Source organism: Pelobates fuscus, chromosome 5 (assembly GCF_036172605.1).
Source record: "Pelobates fuscus isolate aPelFus1 chromosome 5, aPelFus1.pri, whole genome shotgun sequence".
NCBI classification, from domain to species: domain Eukaryota; kingdom Metazoa; phylum Chordata; class Amphibia; order Anura; family Pelobatidae; genus Pelobates; species Pelobates fuscus.
In genome coordinates, this window is record NC_086321.1 from 123,540,289 (window position 1) to 123,557,021 (window position 16,733).

At 40.0% G+C, this 16,733-nt stretch overlaps 2 protein-coding genes across 4 annotated transcripts in view; one reads left to right on the top strand and one right to left on the bottom strand.

Annotated features, from left to right (window-relative positions):
* The window catches only part of PTPN11 (protein tyrosine phosphatase non-receptor type 11), a 49,453-nt gene extending 37,862 nt beyond the window's left edge, over positions 1 to 11,591 (bottom strand). For 2 of the 3 annotated variants that reach the window (XM_063454218.1, XM_063454216.1), the window contains exon 1: positions 11,280 to 11,591. In XM_063454218.1, coding sequence (XP_063310288.1) covers positions 11,280 to 11,293 — 14 coding nt within the window. In that variant the 5' untranslated portion in view covers positions 11,294 to 11,591. Of the gene's footprint in view, positions 1 to 11,220; positions 11,237 to 11,279 lie in introns of those variants that run through there. The other variant, XM_063454217.1, reaches the window with a different exon arrangement.
* Positions 11,592 to 12,689: 1,098 nt separating this feature from the next.
* RPL6 (ribosomal protein L6) lies at positions 12,690 to 16,518 on the top strand. The gene is made up of 6 exons (XM_063454219.1): positions 12,690 to 12,863; positions 12,958 to 13,056; positions 13,339 to 13,482; positions 14,383 to 14,431; positions 15,037 to 15,221; positions 16,326 to 16,518. Exons 1-6 carry the CDS (start codon positions 12,714 to 12,716, stop codon positions 16,476 to 16,478), a joined length of 780 nt encoding a protein of 259 aa, XP_063310289.1. The 5' UTR covers positions 12,690 to 12,713; the 3' UTR covers positions 16,479 to 16,518.
* Positions 16,519 to 16,733: the final 215 nt, after the last annotated feature.

The window sequence follows — 16,733 nt, forward strand, 5'->3', positions numbered from 1 at the left end:
GGCAATACTGACAGGAAGTATTGTGGGAACTGGGAGGAAAGCTAGGGATCATGGGAAAATTGCTCTGACCAGCGGAAATGAAGCACACTTTGCTCCTCCGCTGGTCAGAGCTGGTCAAGCGGAGGAATCCCATAAGACAAAGAGTCCCTACTTTGTCTTATGGTTTTAAAGAAAACTAAAGAAGACAGGAAGAAAAGAATAACAGATCCTGAGAGAGGGGGAGAAGAGGAAGAGATTGAGGAAAGGTAAGTTCGGCATGACAGTGCCGCTTTAACTCTGCAATGGAAACATTACAGTTTCTACAAAACTGCAATATTCTACAATGCAGGTTTAAAGTGATGTGGCACTGTGATGAAGTGTTGTGGCTGCTTTTAGTGGTCTTTTAATTCAGACTCAAAAATATATACCTTATATACTCGAGTATAAGTCGAGTTTTTCAGCACATTTTTTGTGCTGAAAAACCCCAACTCGACTTATACTCGAGTCAATGTCTGTATTATGGCAATTTACGTTGCCATAATACAGACAGGGGGCTGTGTGCGTTTACTTACCTCTCCTGCAGCTCCTGTCAGCTCCCTCCTCCTCCGCGCCGGTCCGATCAGCTCCCCTGTCAGCTCACAGTGTAAGTCTCGCGAGAGACGCGGGGTCATAGTGCGGCCGCGAGACTTACACTGTGAGCTGGCAGAGGGAGCTGACCGGACTGGCACGGAGGAGGAGGGAGCTGCAGGAGAGGTAAGCGCTCTCTGCCAGCCCCCCTCCACTGAACTGCCAATGCCACTGGACCACCAGGGAGTGAGAGCCCCCCTCCTTGCCATGTATCAAGCAGGGAGGGAGGATGAAAAAAATAAATAATAATAATAAGATAAAATAATATTTTAAAAATAATAAAAAAATAATATTTTAAAAATAATATTAAAATAATTAAAAAAATAATAATAATAAAAATGCCCACCCCCCACCAAGGCTCTGCAACACACACACTGGCTCTGCATCACACACACACACTGCATTCATACACACACTGCACTCATACACACACACACTGCATTCATTATATACACACACTGTAAATAAATATTCAATTAATATAATTTTTTTTAGGATCTAATTTTATTTAGAAAGTTACCAGTAGCTGCTGCTTTTCCCACCCTAGTCTTATACTCGAGTCAATAAGTTTTCCCAGTTTTTTGGGGTAAAATTAGGGGCCTCGGCTTATATTCGGGTCGGCTTATACTCGAGTATATACGGTATATATATATATTTTTTATTTTTTTTTTAAATCCACCTTTACATTTAAAAGAAATAAAGTAAAACAGGTATAAATCTATCAAAGACATGTTTAGAACTTACATGGAGTGCATCTTTTACAAGATTCTTTCCATTTTAAGTGAAAACTAGATTAGACACAGAGATTCAACTAAAGAGCGGTTTTATGTTGTAATTGCATTATATTTGGCTCCCTCAAGTGGCAAAAAGTGAAATCATCAGGAAGACTGATTTTTGTAGGACCTAGAAATCGAAGTATTATTTATCAGTGCAGTCGCAACACTGAAGCAACTTATTTGCTGCTAGAATGTATGTTAACACTTCTCCACTTTTTTAGTGTAGACAAAAAACACTTTATTTTTAATTTAATTAGCAATATGTATTCAAGTTACAGTTTTTGTTATCAAATGCCAGTATTTGCTAAATGTAAGTTATCATCATCATAATTATATCACACTGAAAAGCACCTCCTTATTATGATACCATACAACAATAAAATGTTCCTACGGTTCATACAGGGGTGGAAAAATGTGTTTTAATAATAAAAAAATTTAAGTTACAACATGTTTTTCCCAGAAAACTTTGAGCACAACAATTTTACTGAAATTCCAACCCAGTCAAAATATACTATGGCAAAGTAGGGACTTACTTTGTATTAGTATTTTTCATACTCTTGACAAAAGGCAGCGCTAACGTTTAACAAGCCCTCAAAAATCACCAGTGACATTTGAGGGGAAAAAGGCTTTGTCCATGGAGGATCCTACAGTTTGCGGGAACCTCCAAAGACTTCAGTGTTATCCTCTAGTGCATACATGAGAGTAGAACGCTGATGTCGGATCCTGGCAGCTCAAGAAGACAAGGAAGGAAGAAGATGGTGATGGTGGCCACAAGGGCCTGGTTCAGATACTTTCCATCCACCCCATGGCCACTACAATGCCAGCTGAGTAGTCACCACAGGGGGGAAGATAGCAAATTATGTAAAGACCGTAGATGGAGACAGAGCCACTTTAATGAAATGATTTGGGGGCAAAGATGTTGCCCCTGCACTTTTGTCGATGATGAAAACACTGGCGTTTCTCAGAAATGCAACGATTTACATTTTACAATTTCAAAACTTGCTAGTGCCTGTCAGACATATACACTGAACAAAATTATAAACGCAACACTTTTGTTTTTCCCCTCATTTTTCATGAGCTGAACTCAAAGATCTAAGACTTATTCTATGTACACAAAAGGCCTATATCTCTAAAATATTGTTCACAAAGCTGTCTAAATCTGTGTTAGTGAGCACTTCTCCTTTGCCGAGATAATCCATTCACCTCACAGGTGTGGCATATCAAGATGCTGATTAGACAGCATGAAAAGGCAGTGTTTACATTAACCCCTTAACGCCGTTACGGCGTGCTATGCCGTCACGGGTTAAGTGGGCTTTAACGCCGTTATGACGGCATAGCACGCCGTAACGGCTTGCAGCCCCAGGAGGTAAGTTATACTTACCTCCGCCGCGATCCGCTTCGGGAGGACTGCCTCACAGCCCAGGCAGCCCTCCCACGGCAAATGAGGCCCCCGGGGGCCATGTGATCGCTCTCAAAGAGCGATCACATGGCCCCCTATAGCTGGCTGTGGATATGCCAGCAGGGGGACTGTTTGAAATATCAGACAGTCCCCCTGCTGGTGGGAAGAATTAAAAAAAATAATTAGACATGTGTAAAAATAAAATTAATGCATTTTTATATATATATATAATATGTATATATATTATATATATAATATATATACATATTATATATATGTAACGTCATACAAAGTGTATTTTAATATTAATATAAGTATATATATTAATATTAAAATACACTTAGAATGACATTACATATATATAATATGTATATATATTATATATATAATAGATGTACATATATATATTATATATAAATACGTATAATTAAAATAATAAATAAATTAAATAATAAAATAAATAAATAAAATATTGAAACAAAATTTAATATAAATTATATATGCATAGGTAATTTCATTCTAACTGTATTTTGTTATTAATATATATATATATCGGTAACAAAATACACTTAGAATGACATTCTGTATATATCTATCTATATATAAAATGCAAATAACCGCAAATATATATATATAGATAAATACATATAATTACATAAAAGATTACATCAGTATACACGTAGAATTTAAATACCTATAAATGCATATATATTAAAATTCTACATGTATATTTAAATAATCTTTTAACGTAATTATGTGATTTGATTAATTAAAATTTGATTGACATGCATGACAACACAGGGAGAAAGTGCAGAGAATTTAATTTGCAAGCACTATATTTGACCCTGTAACTCTCCAAGACACCATAAAACCTGTACATAGGGGGTACTGTTTTACCCGGGAGACTTCGCTGAACTCAAATATTCGTGTTTCAAACTGGTAAATTGTATTACAACGATGATATTTTAAGTAAAAGTGACGTTTTTTGCATTTTTTACAAGCGAACTGCACTTTTATGGTCTATATTATTGTTGTAATATGTTTTACTGTTTTAAAACACTAATATTTGTGTTTAGTGAAGTCTCCCAAGAATAACAGTACCCCCCATGTACAGGTTTTATGGTGTTTTGGAACGTTAGAGAGTCACATATAAGGCTTGCATTTCATTTTTTTCACATTGAAATTTGCCAGATTGGTTATGTTGCCTTTGAGAGCGTATGGTAGCCCAGGAATGAGAATTACCCCCATGATGGCATACCATTTGCAAAAGTAGACAACCCGAGGTATTGCAAGTGGGGTATGTCCAGTCTTTCTTAGTAGCCACTTAGTCACAAACACTGGCCAAATATTCGTTTTTTGCTTTTTTAACACAAAAACAAATATGAACGCTAACTTTGGCCAGTGTTTGTGACTAAGTGGCTACTAAAAAAGACTAAACATACCCCACTTTCAATACCTTGGCTTGTCTACTTTTTCAAATGGTATGCCATTATGGGGGTAATTCTCATTCCTGGGCTACCACACCGTCTCAAAGGTAACATTACCAATCTGGCAAATTTCAATTTGAAAATGTAATGTTCTATATTTGACCCTGTAACTTTCCAAAACAACATAAAACCTGTTAATGGGGGGTACTGTTGTACTCGTGAGACATCGCTGATTACAAATATGTGCATTTTTTTTGCAGTAAAACCTAACAGTATTATGACATTCACAGTTAAAATGTCAGACGGAAATGCAAATTTAAAAAAAAATCTTATTTTCTCACATTTTTTTTACTTTTATTCATAATAAATGATGTTCCATATATGAATAGTTAATGATAGATTAAAGCCCTGTTTCTCCTGAACAAAATGATATATAATAAGTGTGGGTGCATATAATTTGAAAGAGGGGAACTACGGGTGAACAGACACATAGCGCAAATTCCAGTTTTTGTTTACGTTTTGTTTTGATCAGAACGTGCACTATTGACTCCGTCCTGAAGGGGTTAAAAAGCCTGCAGGGCCAGGCTATTGACACCAGAACCACTACATTAGGATGGTGTTGCCTTGTCGGTCCTGCATTATGAGGTTATGTGCTAAATTTTTAATATAAATTTAAACGAAAATGCTTTATAAAAAAAAAAAAAAAAAGGTTTAACCAAGTTATAGGTGATATTCAATGATTTGATCAATGGTGTGATTTCCAGGGAAGCAACAGTTTCCCTTTAAGAACATCAAATGTATGGTGTTAGTTTCCAAATGATCAAAACACCTACAAAGATAAATTACATTTATTTACCAGCATTTAATTCAGAAACAGTATTGAATATACACATATACATAGAGCATATGTCACACATCATCAAACACTAAATCTGTCACAATTCTCTCAAGGAAACACTTTTGTACATAAAACCTACGGTAAATACAGCATATGCAATTAACACAACCCAAAATGTGTCCTTTTAATAGGAATAGAAAAGGAGAAGATAAAAATGTAAGACTAATAAATATGAAATTGATAAAAGCACCTTCAAGGTTTTATAATGCAAAATAATTTTATTCACTTTTACAAAATAATTTGTCACATAAAACTTTATGCAGCTGTGCCATATGCAGGCAGCCACTACGTTTTTCTTGCTGACAAACTCACGTAAAATTACAAGAATCTGAAAGATTGTGTTGTCTGGTATTGCATTTTATGTCAGGAGTGTTTTGTGAAAAGTATTTGCCACCTGTGCCCGAAGCAGTTGTCCTTAGATCTAGTCCAATTTTTTCTAAAAATACAAGTGTTTTAATGTTAAAACATAAGTCACTTAGCCATGCAACAACTGCATATCTTATGACAATTACTGATCTGGACCCCACCTAACTCTCCATAGGTTTCCACAATTATAGCCACAAGTGTATAATTATAATACAATGTACCAACTCTGCCAGCATATAAGTCACCATTTTAAAGGAACACTATAATAGGTCCCCCCCCCCCCCACCCTCATGGCCCCCCTCCCCCCAGGCTGCAGGGGGAGGAAGGGGTTAAAAGGGCCGCGCGCACATTCAGTCAGTCCATAGGAAAGCATTCTCACTGCTTTCCTATGGACGCTGGCGTCTTCTCACTGTGAAAATCAGAGTGAGACACACGGAAGCGCCTCTAGCGGCTGTCAATGAGACAGCCACTAGAGGCTGGATTAACCCTAATGTAAACATAGCAGTTTCTCTGAAACTGCTATGTTTACAGCAGTCAGGGTTAACCCTAGATGGACCTGGCACCCAGACCACTTCATTAAGCTGAAGTGGTCTGGGTGCCTATAGTGGTCCTTTAAGCATAAAAAAACTATTCCCAAAAACTGGGGGTTGACAAATAAGTTTAACATAAAGTTGTTAATATAGCTCAGAGAAACAAGTTAGGCCTTGGCCTAACGCTTTATTGATACACATAATGTTTTCACACTTTTATTAACTCGTTATCATGTCCAACATTTTTTCTAAAGAAACAATATTTCTGGAGTGCTTATCATTGCTGTTATCCCTCGATTGAGTATGCTTACTTATTCTTTATATAGAAATTTCTGCTTGCAGTATCATATCATTCATATGTAGAAACAGCTGGCTTGCTGGAGAGAAACATACTGTTGTGCACATACGTGCCATCTGTCAGAAAATAAGTAAACTACATGCTAATGTTTTGTTTGTTTATGTTTTAATTCTGACCATCTTATAAATTAGATAATAACAGAGCCTATTATATAACAGAATACAGTAAGTAAATCAACATGTATTCTCCTTAGAGAATGCTCTCCCTTATTTTCTTTACTCTAACTCTCACCTCTCTAATTAGCTAAATCTATTTATCCCTCTGCTCACACCATTTTCATTGCTCCCACTTTACTTCCTTTCCCTCTCTTTTCATCCCATACACTCTACTTATACCTTTTTAGTCTATCTCCACCAACCCTTTCTAAAACCTCTAAATACATACCCTCTCACAAAACTTTTAAACCGTACTCCCACCTTCTATTACTCTCTATCCTTCTGCTCCTAGCAGCTGGTGATGTCTCTGCAAATCCCAGTCCCACCTCTGCAAACACACCATGTGCTAACTCCGGGAATCACAATAATCTCATGTCACTCTTCCTTTAAATCCTCCTTCCATACTGCCCTCTGGAATGCACACTCTGCTTGCAGTGTTACTAAATCTACTGCTGTGCACAACCTTTTCATCTCTTGTTCCCTAGACTTACTAGCCTTAACTGAGACATGGCTCTCTCTCCCTCTCTCTCTATCCTTTGGTGGTCTTCAATTGTCCCACAACTCAAGACACTGAAAGCAAAGGTGATGGTGTATGGTTTCTGCTCTCACCTCACTGCTCTTTTACCACCTCCTTCCCCCCTCCTCCCCCCCCCCCCCTCTATTTCTCCTTATTTGAATTTCATTAAATTCGCCTTTTTAAACCCATCTCTGCTAACATTGCCGTTATCTATCATCCCCCTGGTTTCCCTCTCCTCTTCCTTGACCACTTTGCTGCTTGGCTTCCCTACTTACTCTTCTCTAATATTCCATCCCTAATTCTTGGGGACTTCAACATTCCCATTAACCTATCCTTGTCCTCAGTAGCCTCAAAACTGCCTTCAATTTCCTCCTCTCTTGGGTTATCACAATTTCCACCCATGTAGTTGGTAATACCCTTGATCGTATTTTCACTCATGAATGTACAATCTCTAATCTCTGTAACACTCAATTTCCTCTCTCAGATCACCACCTCTTATCATTTGTACTCAATAGCCCCCTACCCCATCATCCTCAACCTAACCCCCTTCAACTAAAAAGAAATCTGAATTATATTGACCTCCAGCAGCTATCAGCTAATATTGATTCCCAACTTCTATCCATCCCTAATTTCTCCTGTCCCTCACTAGCTATCTCCTCATATAATACTACCCTCACCTCTGCCCTGGAAGCTGCAACCCCACTCCAAACATGCACCTTTAGGAGAACACGCCCTTCCCCTTTGCTCTCGACCCACCACTTGCTTGCTTGATCCTATCCCATCTCACCTTATCAGATCCCTCCTCTTGTCTTGTGCCTTCCTTAACACACATCTTCAACTGCTTTTTCTCTTCTGGTGTTGTCCCTGCTATTGTAGTACCCTATCTTAAAAAAAAAAAAACATCTCTTGACCCGTCCTCCCCTTCTAACTATCGTCCCATATCCCTGCTCTTTTTTTCCTCAAATCTTCTGGAAAGACTTGCCTTTAATTCCAACCCTCTCCTTGACCCTCTTCAGTCTGGTTTCCGCCCCCTCCACTCTATTGAGACTGCTCTTATCAAAGTCATTAACGACCAAATCGCAGCTAAATCCAAAGGGCAGTACTCTATACTAATTCTTCTTGACCTCTCTGCTGCCTTTGACACTGTTGACCATGTTCTCCTTCTCCAAACTCTTCAATCACTCGGTCTCTATGACATTGTCCTCTCTTGGTTTTCACCCTATCTCTCCCAATGCTTATTCAGTGTCTCCTTTTCTAATGATACCTCCTCCCTTTGTCCTGTTGGAGTCCCCCATGGCGCTGTACTTGGTCCCCTTCTATTTTCTCTTTATACTGCCTCTCTTGGCAAACGTATTAGCTCAATTGGATTCCAATATCACCTGTACGCTGATGACACAGATATACCACTCCTCCCCGGACCTCTTCCCTGTCGTCCTGCACCGTGTCACTGCTTGCTTTCTTCCATTTCTGATTGGATGTCCTCCTGCTTTTTGAAACTCAATCTCTCTAAAACTGAACTCCTTGTCTTTCCTCCTCCTAATACTGATCCCCCTCTTTCGTTCTGCCTTCAAGTGAGTGGTACCCAAATCAGTACATCCTTGCAAGCGCACTGTCTTGGCGTTATACTTGATTCTGGCCTCACATCCAGTCTATTACCAAATCCTGTATTCCACCTTAAAACATAGCCCGCATGCGCCCCTTTCTTACACAAGATGCTACTAAGGAGCTTATCCATGCTCTAGTAATCTCTCGCATGGATTATTGTAACCCTCTCCTAATGGGTCTTCCCATAAGTCGTATTACCCCACTACAGTCTGTAACGAATGCTGCAGCTAGACTGATATTCCTCTCCTGTCGCTCCTCTCACACCTCTCCCCTCTGTCAGTCCTTTTATTGGCTTTCTGTATCCTACAGGAGTCAATTCAAGGTACTAATCCACACCTATAAAGCACTGACCAATTCTAGCCCCTCCTATATTTCTTTACTGATCCACAGGTATGCACCTTCTCTTTCTCTCCGTTCTGCCCATGAACTTCTCCTGCTTGCTGCTCGCACCCGTACAGGCAACTCACGTTTGCAGGACTTCTCGCAGGTGGCTCCTTTCCTTTGGAATAGCCTGCCTACCACCATCAAGCTCTCCCCTAGTCTTCAATCATTTAAAAAGTGCCTCAAAACCCATCTCTTTAGGAAAGCTTATGGCCTCCCAGAGTTACCTCTACCTCACATACCTGCCCCTGGCTCTCTCCTGAAGGGCAGCACTCTATTCTCTCCTCCAGCTCTGCTTCACTACACCTTGTTTGGTTGCTACCTCCTGTCCTGTTGGGTTTTACACCCCAGCTCCTATAGACTGTAAGCTAGTTTGAGCAGGGCCCTCTTCAACCTATTGTTCATGTAAGTTTTTGTAAGGGTCTCATTTATTGTTAAATCTCCCCCTTTGAGAATATTGTAAAGCACTACGGAATATACTGGCGCTATATAAATACCAGTAATAATAATAATTTATAAATGTGTATGAAACATGACTATTTGTTAACTTACTGCTCTGTTAATAGCCTGCTAGCATGTGCAGAAGCCTCTAGTGTGTAATTAAAGTTTGATTAACAGAGCAGGAGAATGCAGTCATGTTTCTTTATACTATTGTATTTTTACTTTCGTATAACAGCATTACTATGTATCTGTAATTCTTTTACATCATTATAAATAAACTTCAATCAAACAAAAGAGAAAAACAGAGCATGTCTCACTACTGCAAACACTACATATTTGTATTTTGCTGCTATTCTTGAGTACAATGTATACATTTTCCACTAATACTGTCCATAACCCAATCCTTAATGCAGGGCTTGACAAATATGCTTCGACTCTAGGAGCTAGATAAAGTTAGAAACCAGGTTTTTCAAAGTCAAAAATATAATACTTAAGGAGACACTATAGTCACCAGAACCACTACAGGTTAATTTAGTTGTTCTGGTGTCTATAGCCTGTCCCTGCACACTTTTCAATGTAAACACTGCATTTTTAGAGAAAATATAGTGTTTACATGGCTGCGTAGTAACACTTGTAGTGACAGTCAATCAGACAGCCATAGAGGTGAGTCCTGGGGCTGTGCACCGTGTGTAGCCCTACATTCAGCATCTCCACGCTCGCATGGAGACGCTTAATGCTCCCCGCCGAGAAGCAATACTTCAATTCATCTCTATAAGGAGATTTTGATTGGTGCCGCATGCCATTTTGCCAAAAATGCGCAGTAGCCTCCCAATGCTTTCCATCATCAAGATCGATGATATCAAATATGGAGGTGGAGCTAGCTTGCGGCGAGACCGGCAAGGTGTGGAAAAAAGGTGAGTAAAAACACCTTTCACATGTGATTGGAGGGGGTCAGTCACCTAGGCAGACACATTCACTGACAAACAGACAGACACACACACTGATTTTTTTGACACACCCTTTAAAGGACCACTCTATGCACCCAGACCACTTAAGCTTAATGAAGTGGTCTGGGTGCCAGGTCCAGCTAGGGTTAACCCATTTTTTTATAAACATAGCAGTTTCAGAGAAACTGCTGTTTATAAATTGGTTAAGCCTTCCCCCTAATCATCTAGTGGCTGTCTCATTGACAGCCGCTAGAGGCGCTTGCGTGATTCTCACTGTAAAAATCACAGTGAGAGCACGCAAGCGTCCATAGGAAAGCATTGTAAATGCTTTCCTATGCGACCGGCTGAATGCGCGCGCAGCTCTTGCCGCGCGTGCACATTCAGCCGACGGGGCGGAGAGGAGGAGGAGAGCTCCCCGCCCAGTGCTGAAAAAAGGTAAGTTTTACCCCTTTTCCCCTTTCCAGAGCCGGGCGGGAGGGGGTCCCTGAGGGTGGGGGCACCCTCAGGGCACTCTAGTGCCAGGAAAACGAGTATGTTTTCCTGGCACTAGAGTGGTCCTTTAAGACACAAACTCAGTAACAGGCACACACACTCACTGAAAAATAAACACTGACAGACACACACTCAGTGACAGACACATACACACTGCAACACTCAGACATTTTCTCACACACAAGTTTTTAATTTTTATTTTAATGTGTCTACCCAGCCTCCCAACCTCTGGGAGAGCTTAATTGGATCGGCTTTCCCTGAGGTCCAGTGGGGCTGCTGTCATCTTCCTGCTCTGCTCCCTTACACGCTCTCTCTGGCTCACCTCCTGGATGTCATTGTATGGGGGGTAATAGGGGGTTACTAGCTCTCTCTCTGGCTCACCTCCTGGATGTCATTGTATGGGCTCGGCTCCCGGCTCTGTCCTCCTCCTCCTCCTCCTCCTCCCTGTCCTGCCGCTTCCTCTCTGCCTCCTGGACCCTCCAGCAGTGACCGTCTCCGGCCGCCCTCTATAGTGTCTGTGCCGGCCGGCGTGTCCGCTCTACTCAGTGTTTTAACTCGGGAGGTAAAGACCATAGAGGCCTCCAGCAGGATCAGCAGCAGCACCACCCGGGCGGCCGCCGATTACGTCATCACAGAGCGCCGCAAGGAAGAGAAAGGGGAGCTCTCCGGGAATTGTTATTATTATTTTACGAAAACACTTTTTTTTTTTTAACTCAGAGATTGTGTCGCGGTTTCCCAGGAGACATGTCAGCGAGCCCGGGGCTAACTATCGCTACCCGCAGCACCTATACCCACACAACTAATACATTGACACAGGCCTGGGGGAAAACATGGCGTCACTTCCGGTTTAGACTGTGTCCCGGGATCTCTTTATTTTCTTTTTTGTTTTTTTTAAATTCCGATCCTGTTTACTGAACTAGCGGTCACGGCGGACTGTAACGGCGCTCTTGTTGTGACAGATATACCAGGCCCGTGGCTTGTATTGCTATTCGAATAGAATGCCCCCCCCCCCCAAGGACTACAACTCCCGACAGCCATTTCGGCGGATGTGACGCAGCGTGCCGGTTTTTATACCTGCGTTCCCCGGATGTAGTTCCTTTTTCCTTACGGCAGAGGTAGGCATGGCGGACATTTCTGGCCGGGGATCCAGGGTTTGATTTGAATCCGCTGTAATCCTTGCTCTGTATGCCGAGCTCGGGCCTGGCGTGTGCCCGGCTTCGTGCTGGACTTTACCCGCTGTCGGATTGGCTTCATATTGCTCAGTTAGTCCCGAGGGCTGGCGGTTTATCCGAGTTTTGTGTTAGTGGGCCCAGGCCGCCGCGGCCATTGACTGCTCTGTATCCCGCTAGACTGGCAGGCGGCTTGAAGCAGGGCTGCGGTATTGGCATTAAATGCAAACATCTCCCTGTTCTCTCTGCTCATAGGAGGGAGGTTGCTCTGACTGTAGAACGTTTTGTTTGATTTATTTAGTAAATATAGTCTATTGACAGCGCCATGTACACCTAAAGTCTGTTCTGCCATTAAAGCGTGTGCAGCTCTGACTGACACTCCTGCAGCACAGGTGCTGTGTAACGGGAAGACTATGGAATATAATCACTGTCACTATTGACGATCAGTAAAGTTGCTGGTTTACTTTAAAAGTTTGAGTCTTTCTGTTTGGAAACATTCTAATCTTTAAATGTGTGTATTTAACCTGATCTGTTTTTGTAATTCACTTTCTGAGACTGTGTGCTCTTGCACTTAAACTAATGTTTCAAAAGTATTATGCATTGTGTAGTGTTTTAATTTTCTTTTTATTGTCCTGGGTAACTGTAGATGGCAGGAGAGGAGGCTGTGAAGAAAGTCAACAGGCACCATGCCAGCCGAAATCCGGTGCTGGTACGCGGAATTGGGAAGTATTCCCGTTCTGTCATGTATGCCAGGAAAGCCCTCTACAAGCGCAAGTACAAGGCCCCAGAAACAAAGGTAATTGACTTTTGTATTGGCAAGTTCTTGTGTTATAATGATGTTGGTTGCATTTTTATTTTCCCTGATCTTTCTTTTTTTTTGCTTTACGTAGATTGAAAAGAAGAAAAAGGAGAAGGCTCCAGCCACTGTAAAAAAGACAGTTGGAGGTGATAAGAATGGTGGCACACGTGTGACCAAGCTCCGCAAAATGGTAAGCAATGTACACCAAACCAATTTATGGGTTTATTGTATAACAAAAATTGGCATAATTATGGTCCTGAGAGTTTCTATTTAATCTATATTGTGTAAGGTAACTTCAAGTGGGGTTTGAGCTTCATTCTCTGTAGCCGTTGTTTTAAATGACTGTTGTTGTGATTTGGTATACCTCTTAAGGTTACTCTGTTAATGAGAAGCAATGCAAAGATTATATTGAGTATTTTATTTTTATTTATAGAAAGTTTCTTGACTGTATGTGTTAAACTTCTTTTTGCAGCCCCGTTACTATCCAACTGAAGATGTTCCACGCAAACTTCTGAGCCACGGAAAGAAACCTTTCAGTAAGCACAAGCGCAATCTGCGCTCTTCAATTACTCCTGGGACTGTGCTTATCCTTCTAAACGGACGTCACCGAGGAAAGGTATGGTGTGATGGGGTTCACAAAGCCTAACATGCAATCAAATGCACCTTCTTTCTAGCAGTGTCACATTTCACAAGAAATGGAATGGTGCATGCAAGAGATACTGATTTAAAAAGAAATTATAATTGTCATACTGCAGGAGTTGATGTGGTTTATAGTTAGAATTCAGCTAGACTTGAATAAAACTGGGTTGTATGTCTGCTTTTCTCATTTAAGTCTCTTATGGCAAAATACTTGCCTGGACGGAGTGTAGAAATCTGCATACCATCTGTCATTAAAGGATTTCTCTAAGATATATCTGGTATGGTTTCTCTAAGAATCACGAAAGCTCCAGTGGTATAAAGTGGTCATGGTGCCTGGAGACTTTATGTGCAGCGTTTCTAGTGGGAAATTAGTAGTTGAATTGAAAGCATGGCTATTTTGACCATCAATTTTAAATCTCACTTAACTGAGAAACTCTGGAGTTTAATCTTTCTGCTGCCAGATGTGTAACTCCAACTCCAGAAGCGTAATAAGGGTGTCACGAGGCAGCCTGGTTAATGTCTCTTGTGCTAATTCTATTTAACACAATGAGCCACTGGCTGAGGTTGAATCGGCTGGCTTTCTCAGACGATGAATGTTGACCACCATGGGGCATTGCTCCATGGTGGGGAACAAGGCCAGGATATTCCTGGCATCATAACCACTACAGCAGGCTGTGGTGGCTGTGTAGCTTCGAGTAACCTTTTAAGTTGTTAATACTTCCGGTGATCCAGTAAAATTATGTACCAATGTCTTTTGTGTTTTTTTTTTTTTTTTTTCCCAATACAGAAGTTTAGGAATAGTTATTAAAGGAAAGTAGATTTGTCCTTAAGTAGATCTGTATAGTAGTGTATTTTAAAACAGTTTCTTAAATTGCAGCGTGTGGTCTTCCTGAAGCAGCTTCAATCTGGCCTTTTGCTGGTAACAGGTAAGTTATGAGCATTTGAAGGTTATTGAAATTATCAGTTTGTCTGTTTCAAAGTCTGGCTAGTAGTTCAGGGCTTGAAATTAAGCCATGTATTTTTTATAAAGGATTCATAGCTACTGGATTACTATCCCTCCCATCCGATGGGCATTCTAGGAAGTAAACAATTCGACATCACCTGATAATAGTTGACATTTACAGTACCATTTATGGTAGTCTTTGAAGCCCTAACAAATAACGGGAAAGTAACTTGTTAATGTAATAGCTGTATGGCTAGTGCAATATATAGATTACATATTATGACTTAGAAACTGGCATATTTGTTATGAAAGGTGAATTTTGATTTCAAATCCAGTATTTTCAGATTTGCTTGAATAATGGGGGGTACAAAATTAATCCCAGTTAATGTCTTGGTTGTGTGTGGTGTGTTTTTTGTTCTAACACACATTTGCATTGCCATAATGAGAGTAACTGATTCATCAGCATGTAAAAATTTGATGTGCACTTTCTACCTCTAGAGAACAAATTAAAGAGCTGTGGATTTAAAGTTTGAAATTTAGTAAGGCTAATACATTCTAATGTAAGCTTTCTTTTCACCATTAACTTAGGACCACTGGCTGTCAACAGAGTGCCTCTGCGTAGGGCTCACCAAAAGTTTGTAATTGCCACTTCCACCAAAGTTGATATCTCAACTGTTAAGATTCCAAAGCATTTGAATGATACTTACTTCAAGAAGAAGAGGCTGCGCAGACCCAAGCACCAGGAGGGAGAGATTTTTGACACAGAGAAGGAAGTAAGTCATTATCGCAAAGTCTAGGTTAATTCACTTTGTCTTTAGTTTCTATTTTCCCATTATCCAAATTTTACACCAAACTAGCTTTATTTGGAGGGGTGGATGATTCAGCTACACTTGAAATTTGTATATATTTAGGTTAATGTTTCAAATTCACATGTTGGCGAATTGCCAAGAAAATATTTTACAAAAATACACTCTGTTTTGAGACTTGGTACTGTGTTTTTTGCCTTTTTATAAATGTAATCACAACTATACATTTTAATTGTGTGCATATTCAGTTACTGTTCTAAATTATTTTGGAAATGAAACTCTTCCATCTCGCTACATTTTATTGAAACATTGTGTTGGAAACCTAGTACTTGGTTGCTTATTTGGAAAAACTCTGATCTTCTCAAATATCTTATGTTCTCCTTTTTAAACAAATCTAGATAGTGGCTTGGGTCCATGGCTCCTTTAATTGTAGGCTAGCCTTGGAGCACCTTGTTGGCCAGAAATCTCATTGAACCATTTTAAAAGATTTGATTTGATAGTGCTTCATAAATTCAAACCACTTTTAGTTTTCTCATAATGGATAATTTGGGGCAAAATGGCTACTTTAGGGTGCATTGGGTTGCCATACCTTTGAATTTACAGTCAGACTTCTATTGAAAGGGGTTTGTTTTTTGTTTAGTTTTTTGTCAGTTGCTCCAAATAATTGAGAAGCATGCCATTCCTTATCAACTTTCTGTAAGCTTTCAGTATGCAATATGTAATGAACAGGTGTATTAAAGCAAAGCTTTATATATAGTATAGTTAGAAACTTTCCAATTTTTTTGTTTGCCTAAACATTCTGAATTTTTTTTTCATTTTTTTTTTTCCAATCGTTAAGTGTTCAGTGAATAAACACTAAATGATAGCCACTAACAGATTCATAGTGAGCTAAAATGCACTCCTCTCATTGGGAGTAAACTTTTAACACAGGTGTATGAAACAATGGACCTGAATCTCCAGGATATATGTGAAGTCTTCACTTTGCTCTTGAAAGTACTGTAGGTTACTATAATAAAGTAATTGTCGGCAGACTACTTTTAGAGTGAACTAATATGCAACTTCTATTTTTAGAAATATGCAGTCACACAACAGCGCAAAGCAGATCAGAAATTCGTGGACTCCCAGCTCCTGCCATTGGTCAAGAAAGAGCCCCAGCTGCGTGGATACCTGCACTCAGTATTTTTCTTGTCAAATGGAATGTACCCTCACAAACTGGTCTTCTAATCAGATTCACAAAGACCTATTAAAATATTGTAAAACTGTAGTTGTATGGTGTTGTCGTTTACTTCAATAGATAAGACCTTTTATTTTCAAGGGCGATCTACTTGTGATTGTGTATAATACATGTTAATTGAAAGTTCCCACCCAACCTGTATATTTGGAATGTGTAATACGTGGACTTTTCCTCAATTGTATTAACATTTGTTCAAACATGTGGTGACTCAATGCAGAGTATCCTATTGATGAGATGAAATGCTG